Below are 15,991 nucleotides of genomic sequence, written 5' to 3' on the forward strand. Positions count from 1 at the left end.
AGCTCGCTAACTGTTTGATGTGAAGCCTGGTGAAGGTGTTTTACTGTTTTTTCATGATTCCAAACTATTGACCGAGGTAAAGGCGGACTGGAGGGTTGACTTGGAGGTAAACTATTAGTACGTTGTAAGATAAAGACGGAGTAGAGGGTTGACTCGGAGGTAAACTGTGGTACATTGTGAGATAAAGACAGAGAGTTGACTCAAAGGTAAACTGTAGTATGTTGTACGGGGCCCTAGTTCTTATGTACTGCTATTGACTCGAGAGGCCTAGAGCGAAGAAGAAAGCGCACGTGGGTGGAATGCATACGAGGTAGTTTGACCTGTATTGTAACAGTGTTCTTCAAGCTCACCGCATGCAGTATTTAACGACTACTGTTTTGGGCTTCTTACCCTAATTCAGCTACTGTATGTGGTTACAGAAATGGGGAAACGTGTAAAAAAGCATTCAGTCTCCAACTATTCTCTGTGTAAAGACATTGTAGGAGTCTGTAGTATTCTGAGAGGCAAAGCAGAACAGAGGCAGGACACGCTGCTACCACATGAAATTACATCTCCACCAAATCACCATTTTTAGAGGTCAGTCGAAATCATTGTTTTCGGTTACGGTGTGTGTGTGTGTGTGTGTGTGTGTGTGTGTGTGTGTGTGTGTGTGTGTGTGCGCGCGCGCAAGTGTGCGTGTGCGCGTGTGTGTTGTATTCAGTGGTCTTTGAACAAACAACGTCAAGGACACTACTTTTATTGAATTTTACCAGCGAGAGAATGTAAAACTTTAAAGTGAAAACTACCTGCAAGAATTGAACAGAAATGTCCTACATTTTAGTGAAAATGTCTTCCTCTTTTCCATAACATTCACCTAATGTACTTTTATTTTTTCATTTTTAGCTTGAGTGTGTGGTATCCAGCCCCATTCAGCTGGTTTGCCAATCACAGCCCTCATACTGCCTGACCCCACCACCCTTCTGATACAGATGATAACCAATCATTATTTTGGTTACAGATGTCAATAATTTAAATGATAGAAACTGGCATGACATATCTTTTAAATTACATATTCTAAATAATGTGATGGCAAAACAACCGACTAAAACTAACTAAAAGCAGTCAAAGCATAAATGCATTTGAGCGATCCTGTAGAACATTAATGTTACACAAGACAATGTAATGTGTCCTCAAATCTGAAAAGGCAAGAGTTTTCATCTTGGCATCATTATTTTGGACCCCTGCCGCGTCGATCGACTGCTACTGACTGAGTCACAATGCAGAGGAGGGTGTCGAGACCTACTGAAAATAACAACATGGATTCAATCCCTTGCTGTGTGCCGTAAGCTCATGTCAGACAGGGTAAAGCTCACCACACTACTACCACACAAACAATCAGGATGCGGACGACTCACCTCACGCTGTCTTTCCTGTGCACGGTCACGTACATCTCGTACACTCTACCCTGAGGCACTGCCCCTGCTGGAACCAGTAAGCTCACACCTGCAGGAGGAGGGAATCACAGGAAACGGTGAAGAGACATGCAGTGCTGAATATTTCAAAATGTAACATTAACTGACCATGAATTCTGACCTCATACTTCTTGATTTCAATGCACAAAACTTGGATTATCTATCAATCAATCTGTGAGAGTTCATTATGGAATTCTACTTGAGTTAATTATTGCATTAGGTGAATTTGTAATTAGATATTGTACAGTTGCTGCCAGCTGCTTTTGAACAGCACGTGTCACTCAATATTCTTGTTTCCATGCCCACTGCGTTTGATGTGATTGATAGTCAATGGCAGACATTTTAATCTAGCCTGAGAACTCCTACATTAAATCATACAGCAGATCATTGGGGTAAGTAGATTCCAAAACCAGTCAAACAGTGTGTCTAGTATTTAACTATCAATTGCACTATAGCCATTCAGTTCATAAACAAAGCTGCATAAATTGCTATTATCACCTTCAGCGACTATATAACTTTATCATTACTGTAGTTTAACTTTTGTAGCAGTAGACTGCAGTGCTTTCACTTTTTGGGATGGTCAGTGCTTCTCATTACTAGAGGTCATTTTGTTACCATCCTGCTTATTTTAGCTTTAATGTGTACTTTGACCCTTTTATACTTTGACCCCTTGTGTAGTTCAACAAAAATGATATATTTTCGACTGGGAAAAAGGTGTCGCATTGTTTTTCCAGTTGAAAACAAATTATTTTGTCAAACGAAAAGGGCCGAAAGAGTCATGTAATGAAGTATAAATCAGCCTTTAGGTCACTACCAATCCGTAATCATCATTAATGTGATTAATAGAATTGTGTGGAGAGTACTAATGCCTGATTTATACTTGGTTGTGTGCCATGTGGCTCACCAAAAGTCTCTACAGAGCTCTACAAGCTCACAACCAAACCACGCTGCGATGCGTTGTGAGCTTGTAGATCGGCTATTTCCTGGTGTGTGACACCGGCACCACGCAACTCAGTATGAATAAGGCTTAATGTTACCAGAGTTGGGCACTATGAGGTGTCCTCCCTGGTTGTTGAAGGATCCATGTGCGGTACAGGAAGGATCTCTCGTCCGCGCCAGGCTCTGGTTGCGAAGGTTCATGGTATCGCTATTATCCAACAGAGACTGGGTCACCTGGGAAGTAAGCAGCACAGATGAGGGGATTGACAGCAAAGCATGGTTCATAGGACATGTCATAATACATTGAATAGTATTGTGCATGGAGGTAGAGTTTGGAGTGTCTGTGGTACTGTGTTTAACCCATTAAGGCCTGAGGTTCTGATTCTACAAATGTCTTCTAAATCCTAACAGTTTTTTGAAAAAAAACTATGTTGCTATATCAGTGGTTCTCAAACTTTTTCATGTCAAGGACTCCCAAAATGATAGCAGATCTACAAGCTCATAGTGCGGCACTCGGTGCTACACGCTATGCGTTCCTGGTTTTAATGGGTTAAAAGGAAAAGAAAGAAAAACAAGCACTTTTTTCTTTTCTTGTCCAGTGATGAAGCATAATAGATGCAGAGTGAACTGTGTATATATATATATATATATATATATATATATATATATACACAGTATATAAGATTATATGTACTGTAAGTGTAGTGTACTCAGTTGAATTCGCCAAGGCAGTCTATTATTGTGTCAAGCCAGTATGTGGTTCTGAACACTCATATTTGTGGCTTTCTTTGTAAATAGCCTTGGTACCGGTGCGCTGTAACGGCTGCACTGCGACCCAGCGTGCCTTGTTTTGTAACTGTGTACTTGTACCTGTGACATTCAACTGTAACTTGTATTTGTATTTGTGTTGCATACATGGCTGCTGTGTCGTAAACGAATTTCAGTGTGAACTGACAATAAAGTACTATTTGATTTGATTTGATTTGATTTGGTAAAACGGGGGGCACTGTAGAGGTCATTGTCAGCAGAGAAAGATTGAAGGTTAAAAAGGAGTAGACAATGTCATTAATTGCAGTTGTATTGAGTTTAGTTGAGTGATTCTGCTTGCAGTTACAACAGCCTCTTTTAGCCATTTAATGGCCTTTAATGTATTCGACTTATTGCATTGAGTTTAGCTGAGTGATTCTGCTTGTAGTAACATCAGCCACTTTTTCTCCATTTAATGCCATTTAATGTATTTGACAAGCTGTGTCTTTTTGTTTGCTTATCGAGACAAAGCAGGGAAAGAAACTGTTAGTATCTGCTCTGGGAACGCTGCCACGGGGCAAGGCTAGCTCACCCTGCTCTGAAATGAGGATTAAGCTGTCACAGTAAAGTTAAAACAGCTCGGGGCAAAGCAGTACAATACACAATAAAACCTGACCTGATGTTTTGCACTGGGTTGACCACGTCTAACTGCTGAGCGACAGAATGCAGCCTTACCTTAGGAGACAGCTTAGACGTGAAGTCCCCTCCTAGGTCATCTTGGGGTGTGACCAGGCCAGAGGAGTTGTATACTTTGATCTTCAGATTGGGCAGAGGGTCCAGCAGAGGGGAGTTGGTCATGGGGATTTTGTCCGAAACGTCATGGAGAGCGTACACAGGACCGCGATACATGGCTGCAGCGTTGGTCAAGTCAGGAGGCGCGGTCAGAAGATCAGCTAGGGATGAGGCAAGGGGCAATGGCCAGAGAGAAGGAGGCAGGAGCGGTAAGAGAGAGAAGTAAGGGAATAACGTCATTATTAATACAGTACGACATACTTGGCCAAAATACATGGAGATTTCGTTGAAAGACTGTAGAGCAGGGGTCGGCAACTTTGATGATGGAGAGGGCTACTATTATTTCCACACTCACTCCAGAGGGCCACATTATACTGTCGGGCAGTTATCTCTGCATCGCCATTCTATGTCACACAAAAGTAGCAAAAATAGCAGATCTACAAGCTCAAAACGCATAGCAGTGTGACGCGTTTTGAGCTTGTAGATCTGCTATTTTTGCTATTTTTTAATTGGAACTGAGTTTTTTTTGTGCAATTTTTTAATTGGAATCCTGAAAAGTAAATGGTGTATTTAATTTCAAATGCATTTAGTTATACTTATGTTAACTTTATGAACTTAAATATATAGGTTGTTAAGCTACCTATATAGACTGAAGTAATTGAAGCGGGTCATGTTTGCATGTTTGGAATTGCAACAGCTGAAATCAATAATATATCAGTATTCCGATATTAACCTGCGGGCCGCATTACGTGAAGGTGGGGGCCGCATGTGGCCCCCGGGCCGCCAGTTGCCCAGGTATGCTCTAGTCTAGAGGACCTGTGAAATGATCGTCCAGGTTCATCCACAGCATTCAGGTTACTGTGATGTAGAAGATGAGATATGTAGATCAGGGAGAAGTAAATCGAGATAATTTGATTAAAAAAACAGCTGCTGCAGTGTATGTCTGATCAGCTAAACGGAAGGATGGAAAAGAGTTATCTTATCTAACTTATCTAATAAGTTATCAGGGTCTTTCAGATTTCATTTTCACAACATCTGTCTGTACATATAATATATATCCTATATTTATATAAGAATATCGTATGATGAACCTCACTGCTGCGCGTCAGGTACTCCGCCCTTCTCTGACCACAAAAACACCAATTCCACTGACCCTGTTTATAGTGCTGGTGGCCATGGATTTGACATGAGGCACAGCCATGGCCCTGTAATTATTTTATTCAGCTATAACTGAATAGAAACCCTGCACTAGTTTCACCCAGGCGGCTAGCGTCGTTCTGCTTGGACTGTGCTAATCGCACACCTTTTTTTTTCTTCAATAATGATTCAGAAAACCACTCTCTAAGTGTGTGTCCTCATGCCCTACTAGGTGTGAGGCATGGCACTGGAACTTACAGAGTCCTCCTAGCAGGACGTACACCTAGATGGATAGCATGCAGATTCTGCTAATTAAACAGAATGTTCTCGATATCAAGTCCACCGTGGTTATTGCAATCCACCCCTTCCTCTCTCTCACTCCCGTCGCCTGTAGAATAGCATGTGTCATAATGTTACCCCGAGGCAAGAATATTCACAGAGTATCTGCTAATTAGCAGTCATGTTTTCATCTCAATCACTCTCTTAACGCCACAAGATGTTCAACACGCGACATGTTTGCCCTTGAGTTGTCGCGACTAATGCAACGTTAATTGCAAAACGCATCAGCATCTATCTGTCATGCCACACAATGCTCCGTGTCCCATGGTTATACCTTGACATTTGCATGTGTAGCGTTGCATGCTAAAGCACGCACACACACACACACACACACACACACACACACGAACGAGAACATGGACATTGCGTACAGTCCACCCGAGGGACAAACGTGCTCATATTCACTGTCACACAATCAAGCACCTCGTATGGCATACTACACATGCACACGAGCGGTGATTACATTATGTGTCTAAGTGGCTACATGAAGGGGAGGATGGACACTCTGAGCTTCCATTTTCCTCTCACGGTTAACCCATTAAGACCTGCCTGAGGCGATTCTTTATTTTTTTTTTCTAAATCCTAACAAAAAATAAAATAAAATTCAAGATTTTTGAAAAATAGCAGATCTACAAGCTCATAGCGCGGCACTCGGTGCCGCGCTATGAGCTTGTATATCTGCTATTTTTTAATAGCCAAAGAAATCATAAAATTGACACACAGATGCGTTCCCGGTCTTAATGGGTTAATCATTGAAAAGGTTAGCGTTAGCCGTGGGCCTGAACAAGGTGATTGGCTGATTAGTGTAACGTGCTCATCAACATGCAATGTCACAACTTACACGTAGAATGTGCCTGGAGTATAATGTTCTATGTTAGTGTTGTTTTCTAACTCATTTGTTAAGTCTGCCAGCGTGCTGTTTACATCTACAAGGCTCGATATCATGTGCTAAGCTAACGTTATAGAATGCTCCATAAAAGGGACTTGGGATTGTTTTGTCTATTTTTATACTATGCATTTTTCAACTTCAACCATTCTCACCATATCCTCTGTCTCCTGGTCATCTATGTTAAAGAAACGATGCTTTTTTCAGGGCTTGCTGTGAAAAACAAAAACCCTGGCCTAAGATGAGATGTATACTATAAGTCCTATAGTTAGTCTCCTCTCTCTCTCTCTCTCTCTCTCTCTCTCCACACACACACACACACACACACACACACACACACACACACACACACACACACACACACACACACACACACACACACACACACCATTAGATAGAAGTTCCTGAAGTCTTCCTTTGGGTGAACAAAACACAACTTGTGAACCACTGGGCGGAGGGAGGCAGCTTTTGGAGCCAGAAGCAGAGAGAGAGAGACAATGAGATGAGGGCGGTGTGTGTGTGTGTGTGTGTGTGTGTGTGTGTGTGTGTGTGTGTGTCGCGTCAGCTTGTCTGCTGTGTGAATCTACAGTACGTGCACCGCACCTCCCGCCCTCAGCTCATATACTTAGAGATGCTGAAGCTACAGTATGGACAAGGACCTGAGTGAAATATGACTCCACTTAAACAGAAAGATAGAGACAACTAATGTCTGCCTGGGATCTCACTGCAGCAGACAGACAGAGAGAGAGAGAGAGAGAGAGAGAGAGAGAGAGAGAGAGAGAGAGAGAGAGAGAGAGAGAGAGAGAGAGAGAGAGAGAGAGAGAGAGAGAGAGAGAGAGAGAGAGAGAGAGAGAGAGAGAGAGAGAGAGAGAGAGAGAGAGAGAGAGAGAGAGAGAGAGAGAGCTGCATGTCAGTGAATGGTGTCCATTTGAGACAGATGAATCACATACAGACAGTATGGATTGCCAGCTAGTGACACACTGATAGTATCAGCACCAGCGTAAAGCCAGCAGAAAGGAGGGCAAGGAGAGTTCTTCTGGTGGAGTTACACCCTCTTTCTTAGTTATGTCGCTGTCAAGCAGAAACCTTGAATCTCCAAATTTCCACTGTTTTATCTTTTTCCATTTCCTGAAAAGTAACGTTTTTTTGGGGGGGACATAGGAGCAGTGTTGCCAGATTCTGTGAGAGAAACAAGCAACCTAGGTCTAGGAAAACCAGCCCAAAAGAAGCCACTATGGGCCACATGAGCACTTTAACATAATACATCAGCTATTTGAAAATAGCAGATCTACAAGCTCACAACGCGTCGCGATGCGACGCGTTGTGAGCTTGTAGATCGGCTATTTTCAAATAAAATCTTTGCGGGGAAATTATAATAAGCAGATCTGGCAACCCCGCATAACAAGGTTTCCACCCGACAGTGAGACAGTGAGTAGCACATCCGTTATCACACACAGCGGGGTCAAACACATCCATCCAGAGGTGGAGGCATGGGCCGCTGTGACTGTCTGTAACTACGTACGGGACATGTGTACACACTGTGTTAGTGTCTAGATGGTATTAAACCAGATTACATTTGCCCTGCCCTGACAATAATTCTTCCTCTTACTACAGTATGGTGTTGTGGGGGTTCAGTCAGAGGGCATTTTCTTATTAGAGGACAAAGTAGGTTCCCTCGTTCTCCCCTCATCTCTCCTTCCAGCAGTGTTGTTTGAAGCAGATATAGCAATAATAATAATTATTATTATTATAATAATGAAAAAGCCTGTTATCATCATCATCAGTTGCATTAACCCATTAAGACCTGAAGCCGATTCTACAAAATGTCTTCTACATCCCAACAGTATTCTGGAAAAAAAACGTATGTTTCTACATCAGTGGTGCTCAAACTTTTTCATGTCAAGGACCCCCAAAATGATAGGTATTTGGCCGCGGACCCCCATCTCGAATTATGTCGTTCCAGGGACCGCCAGAAGCAACGATTTGAGTTACAAATGTTCGCTTAAAAAAAAAAAAAAATTCAACATACATTTTCTCGATTTTTCAAAAATAGCAGATCTACAAGCTCGTAGCGCGGCACTCAGTGCCGCGCTACGAGCTTGTATATCTGCTATTTTTGAATAGCCAAAGTGTAAAATAATGCTTTTTAGCTAAAAATCTAAAAATGACACAGATGCGTTCGAGGTCTTAATGGGATAATAGTGTAACAAGATGATAAATAATTTCCCCGCCCTGTGTCTGCCCTCACCTGATCTTGCCGTTTTGATGTTGACAGACTGGAACCCTCCGTTGAGCGCCGAGGTGTCGATGATGTCGGAGTCGAAGTCGCGGTGAGTCTTGCGGTACACGAAGAGCGCCACGATGACCGAGATGACCAGGCACATGATCACCGCGATGACCACGCCCACATACAGCGCCACGTCGTCCGTACTGGGGGCGGCTGAAGAGAGTCAGAGACAAAGATAGATAAGACACTTTGTATGCTTTATTATGTCACTCGTCACCACTAATACTGTACCTGTACAGAGGAAAATGGCTAAAAAGATTTCTCTTCTCGAAAGTAATTTTCAAACACTCATACTACAGAGAGAGAGAGAGAGAGAGAGAGAGAGAGAGAGAGAGAGAGAGAGAGAGAGAGAGAGAGAGAGAGAGAGAGAGAGAGGGGTTATTATACAAAGAGAAAAAATAAATTGGTACTTCTCAAGAAGAAATGTGCGCAAGCCAGAAAAATGTGTGAAAAAAATGGGCTAACACAGAAATGATAATCCCTCTCTCTTCAGGAAGCTGACACTGGACTATTAAGAACTATCTTAATGGGTCCTCTTGCAAAATAAGTTTTAAATAGCCATCCAACCTGGTATCTCACACTCATTCATCTACACGGAGACAGAGGGAGCGAGAGAGAGAGAGAGAGAGAGAGAGAGAGAGAGAGAGAGAGAGAGATACGTGTGGGTCGTGGGACGTCTTCCATAAAGGTCTGACACCAAACTTCTAAAAACGTAATTAGGCTGTTAATTATTTCCCAAGGCCCTATAACATCTTTCCTCCATTGTTCTGAACGTTGAATGGCACCTCGAACAGATTAGTCGTGGCTTTTTAGATTCAAGATCAATATTCTATATGAAAGCATTGTGCACATTTAAACCGGCGAGCTGATTAGCCTGGTAATGAGGGACCGAAATTCACAAGCTAAGACAGAGGTGCACCAGACATGAGAGGAATGGAGACAGAAGAAAAGGCTAGCTTAAAGGTTGGAGGGAAGAGGAAATGGAGAGGGAAGGAACGGAACGCGGAGGAGAGGCGGAGACCGCACGGCACAGGCGACAAAAGGGAGAATGAAGAAAGGAGACTTTAAAGAAGGCCGATAAAGTGGAGGACGAGGAAAAGAGGGCAAGAGGAAGAAGAGTAAATGGAACGCACTTGAACTTCAAAGCAGAAAAACAAACAAGCCTACATGAAACATGAAAGCCGCCAATGAAACTAGGTTTTATTTTTTTTTGTTTTTTTTCCTCTTCCAGGACTCTCTTTTCACACTTGAAGCACCACTCGTTAATCGCATCCTCTGTAGCCAGTGGGAGGGGATGAATACAGAACTGAAGGAATGCTCCTTTTCTTATAATCCGTCCTTAAAGTTGAGAGGCAGATAACAGGCTTTTTTTCCAGCTGCCTTTTTAACTGCCTGAGTCATATGCTGTGGGATTTGCTTGTTGTCATCTCACATGGAACAAGAGGAGAAAGCATGAACTCGATTATGCGTGAAACCCACTGCTTTGATGATGCACGCGCGGGCAGGCATCAATTCTTCATTGCATCACACACACACGCCTTCACACACTGACAAGCATGACACACATGTAACAGCCACAGCACAGAGGAACGGTCACTTAGGATGTACGTTCTTAACCTGCCACTTGAGGGCGCTATGAACCACTTTTTCTTTCTACACCTCACGGGAGGTGTGTGTGTGTGCACCCTGCAGAGGCAAGCCTATGGCGTCCTCAAATATTAATGTTTGAGACTGTGATGAGTGGACAGTAGTTTCAGAGAATAATTGATGTGCAGTTTTGCCCAGCAAAGGCATTTCTTCTTGAGAATTTGATTCTCAAAATCCCGATATATAACATCCACGTCTCGACTTTATCCAATTAGCTACTACGCCATAGGGATAGTTGTCACAAAAAGCTACTTTTTACATCTCTGTGGTCTCAAATCATGGCCAATGTCTGACATTGTGCTCTTCTACCTACGGTACCAATTACAGTTTTCTGCAAACCACGAACCCAGCTGCAGGGCGATTACAAGGCATTACAAGGCAATTGTATGTTCTGGTCTTTTATACTTGGTGATGATCAGAGTAAGAGCTTATTTATCACCATTATCTGCAACACCACCAGCATCATCATTCTTACCACCATCATCATCATCATCATCATCAACATCATCATCATCAGTTGCATTAACCCATTAAGACCTGAAGCCGATTCTACAAATGTCTTCTAAATCCAAACAGTATTCTGAAAAAAAACCTGTGTTACTATATCAGTGGTGCTCAAACTTGTGTCAAGGACCCCCATCTCAAAATATTTTGTTCCAGGGACCCCCAGAAGCAAAGAATAGAGTACAAAATGTTCGCTTTAAAGAATATATATTCAAAAGATTTGCACACATTTTCACGATTTTTCAAAAATAGCAGATCTACAAGCTCGTAGCGCGGCACTCGGTACTCACTTAGCTCACTAAAAAGTGACACAGATGCGTTCCAGGTTAACTCAAAGAGTGCTGTGATACCAACACATTCTAATGGCCCTTTTCTGCCAAAGGCTTTCATAGAGCTCAAGCAATGGATTCTAGTATTGCGATCTCCTCAGTAGAATGCAAATTCCTTACATCACAGCTCAACAACGTCACTGCCATAATGGACCAAGGAGCTACACAGGAGAGCAGGGCCGACTCCTATATTTCTTTATTATTTGATATAGAGGCTTATTTCTTAACACTGGGAATGTGATGACACTTTGGGATCAGTAAAGTAGGCTACAGCCTGTTGTCTGTGTGTGTTTGTGCTTAAGAAATAAAAATCTGTACAGTATTTCTGCTCTTAAACCTCCCCCCTCTTTCTCTCTCTCTCTCTGTTTGGTTTTTGTCACAAGTGGGTAACCTACATACAACCTGCACTGTTGTTGTCCTTTGCAATTCATATTGCCTATTTCTCTGCTCTCCTGCCTGTTCTCAATAGAATTGGTTGGTTTTTTTTGCCACCAAAACCAGCTCAGCCAACAGCTTAAATAACAAGGGAACCAGGAGACCTGGTACTGCCAGACCCCTAATGGTTGAACTCTGAATGGCCAGACTTCGCATGACGTGTGTGCAGAGGAAAAGAGGGACAGACCGACCGACCGACCGACCGACCGACAAAGCCTCACGTAGGCCGACCCCCTGGGTCTGGCAAATATTGTAATAGTGCTACTGGTGGTGGCCGCTACGATGCTTCATCGATCCGCCACCTCTGAAATACCACACAAGTGATACAATCCACAAAAACAATAAATACACAACACACAATAATCAACGGCCATAATCCATCAGCCAGACAAAGTCACATGTCCAATAGGAATTTAATTAAAGGTAGGGTAAGTGGTCATTTTTGGTTGAAACAAAACAAAAAAGGTTGAAAGGTTAAAGCACTATTTTTCTGATAGTTATCATTGCTATAGTGTGTTAGTGTGCATGTATTGTATGTTTCAGCAGTGCTTTTGCCTCTTCTGCTTGATTGATTTATTCATCTTGCCATTACATACAGTACAAACAAGAACTGGTCAAACTCATTCTATTGTATTTGCCTGTCTGATGTTCTTGTACCACCTGGTAATCTTGCATGATAGCCTGTCTTTTCCAAAATGATTAAAGAAGACAAAGTTGGAAAAGGGGAGTGAACATGGCTTTGCACTCTTGACCTGACACAGAACAGTGAGTACTTGTTCTAGACAGAATGACACAGTGAACACGAGTGGAGAAAGTAGAAACCCTGACAACTATGACAGCTATTTAAAATACACTCACATAGTTTCTCTCTCTCTCTCGCGCGCGCTCGCTCGCTCGCACGCACGCACGCACACACGCACACAGAAACACAGTTTTCCTACCATTGCACACATACTATCAGCGAAACACTGGCATGCACTTGGGCACACACATACACATGAACATATTACGTAATATAGAAAATATATGGTACATCAACATAAACACAGAAACACCCTCACCACCTACTGTACACACACACACACACACACACACACACACACACTCACGCGCGCACACACACACACACACACACACACACACACACACACACACACACACACACACACACACACACACACACACACACACACACACACACACACACACACACACACACACACACACACACACACACACACACACACACACCCATTTCTTTCCATTCCTCAAGTCAATCAGCTGCATCTGTGGTATGCTCTCTCCCTCTTGTACGTGATGAGTGGCTCCATGTCCAAAACCCTCAGCCACAAGCCCAGGTAAATTGGATTTAGATTAAAACATGTGACTCTGATGAACACAACAGGGAACAATTGAATAATGATCAATCATGTGGGAGATGGAGGGACGTTCAGACAGCCCATCTGTGATGTCCTCTAAAGTACTATCTGACAGCCCTCTGTAGGAGGGACAATGTTTGCTAAAGGTCAGCACGCACACACGTACACATGCACACACGCACGCACGCACGCACGCACCCACGCACGCACGCAAGTGCACGCACGTGCACGCAAGTACGCACGCACACACACACACGTACAGACGCATGCAAAACACCCGTATTGGTTGTATTGATCTTTGATGTTCTAATTAAGACACTATGCAGACAGCTGACATACACAGAGCTAATGCTGTGTAAGTGTGTGTGTGTGTGTGTGTGTGTGTGTGTGTGTGTGTGTGTGTGTGTGTGTGAGAGAGAGAGATGACATTTTAAAACAATGTTTTTCCTCTAAATGGGTCAGGTGGAACGCTGACTTGTGACACTGAGTGATTCTCGTTTGTGTTTCATAGTTAACTTTTATGTGTGCATGTTTTTAGATTCAGAGATATTGCCTGTGTATGGGATTAAATGTGTGTGTACAGTATGTATTGTGTACCTATGCTCTATGTCACGCGCGCACACTCGTGCACACAGACACGCACACGCACATGCACGCGGACCCATAGGCGATTTTAGCCTCTGTCAGGAGGGGGGGGGGGCAAGATTTTGTCATGGCAGGGGCGGATTAAACCCTTAGTGGTGCCCGACCGTTTCGGTGCACACAAAAAAAACACCATCTGTGAGGAAGTGCAAAGTATGGTATGGTTAACTTGGTACACTATGGAAATAACACCAGTCAGAGAATCCTTTATACCAGACAGTTGCATATTAAAGGAACTGAGTCGAGCACAGGCTACAGATAATGTAGCAGTTCTACTGTATCTGTAAATAGCAGGTGGGCTGGGGCTCACAGATCAACAAATTGTCAACAGACTACAACACTACAAATCTACTGTCGCCAGTATGGCTAATACGGTGCAAATACATCATCCTATAAACATGTGAACACTGAATAAAAACGGTACTCCATCTGCAAACTAGCCTACTTAACCCATTAAGACCTGAGGCGATTCTTAAAACAGTTTTTGGAAAAAACAAAAAAAACATTTTTTTTTCAAGATTTTTCTAAAATAGCAGATCTACAAGCTCAAGATACGAGCTTGTATATCTGCTATTTTTGAATAGCCTAAAGAAATCAAAAAATGACACAGATGCGTTCTCGGTCTTGAGCAAATAAAACAATTAAACTTGCAGACAGTTTCAAAGTTAGCAAAACAAACAATGTAACTAATACATTTACTGTATGTAACATTCCATGTAAGTGTCACAGCTTGCTTACGTGTCATATCCTTCACACACATGTCTGGGTGATAGATAGACAGTTATTATTGTAGTTTGATACATTTTCTGAGGAAAAAAACTATGCTCGTTAACTCCCGCAGGGCAGAGCAGAGATCAAAGAGAGAGAAAGAGCTCCATGACGTCACCTTGTCAACGCCTTGCTAAGTACCTAGCAGGCTTTCATTTCATACACAATCTATTTACAGTAATGCCACTTGTATGTGAATGACAAATACGTATGAGATCTCAATAAATAGATAGATTAATCAATCGGAAAAAAGTGGGGGCAAATGCCCCCCTGCCCACCCTATAAAATCGCCACTGCACAAACCAATCAGCATGGATCCCTACCTACTGCTCCTCGCTGTTATTGGGTTTACCGTATGGTCCTATGTACAGGTTTAATGTTTAATGGCGGACTAAAACAGGATAGCTCAGCTTATCTTGGCTCTATCTCCTGTGTGATCTGCGTCCATGGCGGAGCTGTGCACAATCACTAATTGAAACTCATTCAACTGCTTGTTTTGATATTGCCTGGCAACATGAACTGTGGTCCTGGCACCTGGCAGGCTCAGTTGTTCGAAAGGATGGGATGACTGGTGGGAGGAGAAGAAGGGAGGGATGTTCTTACTTTGTCTAACTGTGTCAACCAAATGTGGCAATATCGAAAAACAAGGCATCATGTACAGTAGCTAACCTGATGTTAAAATATATACTGTAGAGATGCTATGACTGTAGTTAGTCCATCACACCCGGACCAAGGAAAGAATTCTACATCTACATCCACTTGTGGCCTTTACACGGTCATATTTTTCATTCAATCTCTCAATAGCATCCCAGGCTGAATTACCTACCTCTCAACAAATGGTTCATGAAAGAACAAACACCCCATAAAAGCGTGTGGCCCTTATCAGCCAGGTACTTTCATTCATAGGGACATGAAAACCCTTGCCAGACTGCCTCAACTACTCTTCTTACAAAGACACTTCTGTGTCAGAGACCCTGGCAGAACACACAACTGCAGTACTTCTTATTTTCTCAATGTCAAAATAAAAGCCTGTGCAATATAAAGGATTGGCACATAATTTATCCAACCGAACACCAAAATGCATAAATGCAGTATAAAACAGGCACTAACTAATAAGTAACCATAATGGACATAATATGTCCATTGTTGTCTCTAGTAGACAACAATGGTCACCATGGCAACTTGTCTTGATGAGAGTGTCAGTTGCTCTCAACGTGAATTTGAAAACTCTTTCTTTATATACAGATTTATATACAGATTATACTTGAGTAACGAGGTGTCCAATGTTAATGTAGTGTCGTAAAAGAACGATTTTCAGATTTTAAATATTTATAGTTCCTCCCAAAAAATACTTAAGTATTGTACACCAGTGGTATTTATTTACTATCAACTTTTTTTCCACAGACATGGATAAGTCTTGTCTGCCACTGACACATTTGTTCGTGTACGGACACATTGATGACCCCTGGTTGAGGGGCTTCTACAGAGCATACCTTCAAAAAGCGTCTTCACTTCTGCCCATAGTGGCCACCACCACAAAGACAAAAAGTTGAACCACATGTCAGGGAAATGCTATTTCCTCTCGCTGCTTCCTCAGCCCTGGGTAGGCAATCCAACCTCCACGGAGCGCCGCCGCCTTTCTAGTTTATTCTTGGTTGCAAGCCGGTGTCATGCACCCAAAATGTTAAGATAAACAAGGCTCACAGCAC

The 15,991-nt window shown here is 42.6% G+C and overlaps 1 protein-coding gene across 2 annotated transcripts in view; it reads right to left on the reverse strand.

The window, feature by feature from the left end:
* LOC311043027 (netrin receptor UNC5C-like) overlaps positions 1-15,991 on the reverse strand; it is a 280,919-nt gene that overhangs the window by 23,825 nt on the left and 241,103 nt on the right. For both annotated transcript variants that reach the window (XM_084054159.1, XM_084054158.1), the window contains 4 exons: positions 8,540-8,731; positions 3,873-4,090; positions 2,489-2,624; positions 1,395-1,482 (listed from right to left, as the gene is read on the reverse strand). In XM_084054159.1, the coding sequence (XP_083910285.1) occupies positions 1,395-1,482; positions 2,489-2,624; positions 3,873-4,090; positions 8,540-8,731 (634 nt within the window). The remainder of the gene's footprint in view (positions 1-1,394; positions 1,483-2,488; positions 2,625-3,872; positions 4,091-8,539; positions 8,732-15,991) is intronic.

The sequence above is a fragment of the Gymnoscopelus microlampas genome (genome assembly GCF_963454915.1).
Source record: "Gymnoscopelus microlampas genome assembly, chromosome: 4".
NCBI classification, from domain to species: Eukaryota; Metazoa; Chordata; class Actinopteri; order Myctophiformes; family Myctophidae; genus Gymnoscopelus; species Gymnoscopelus microlampas.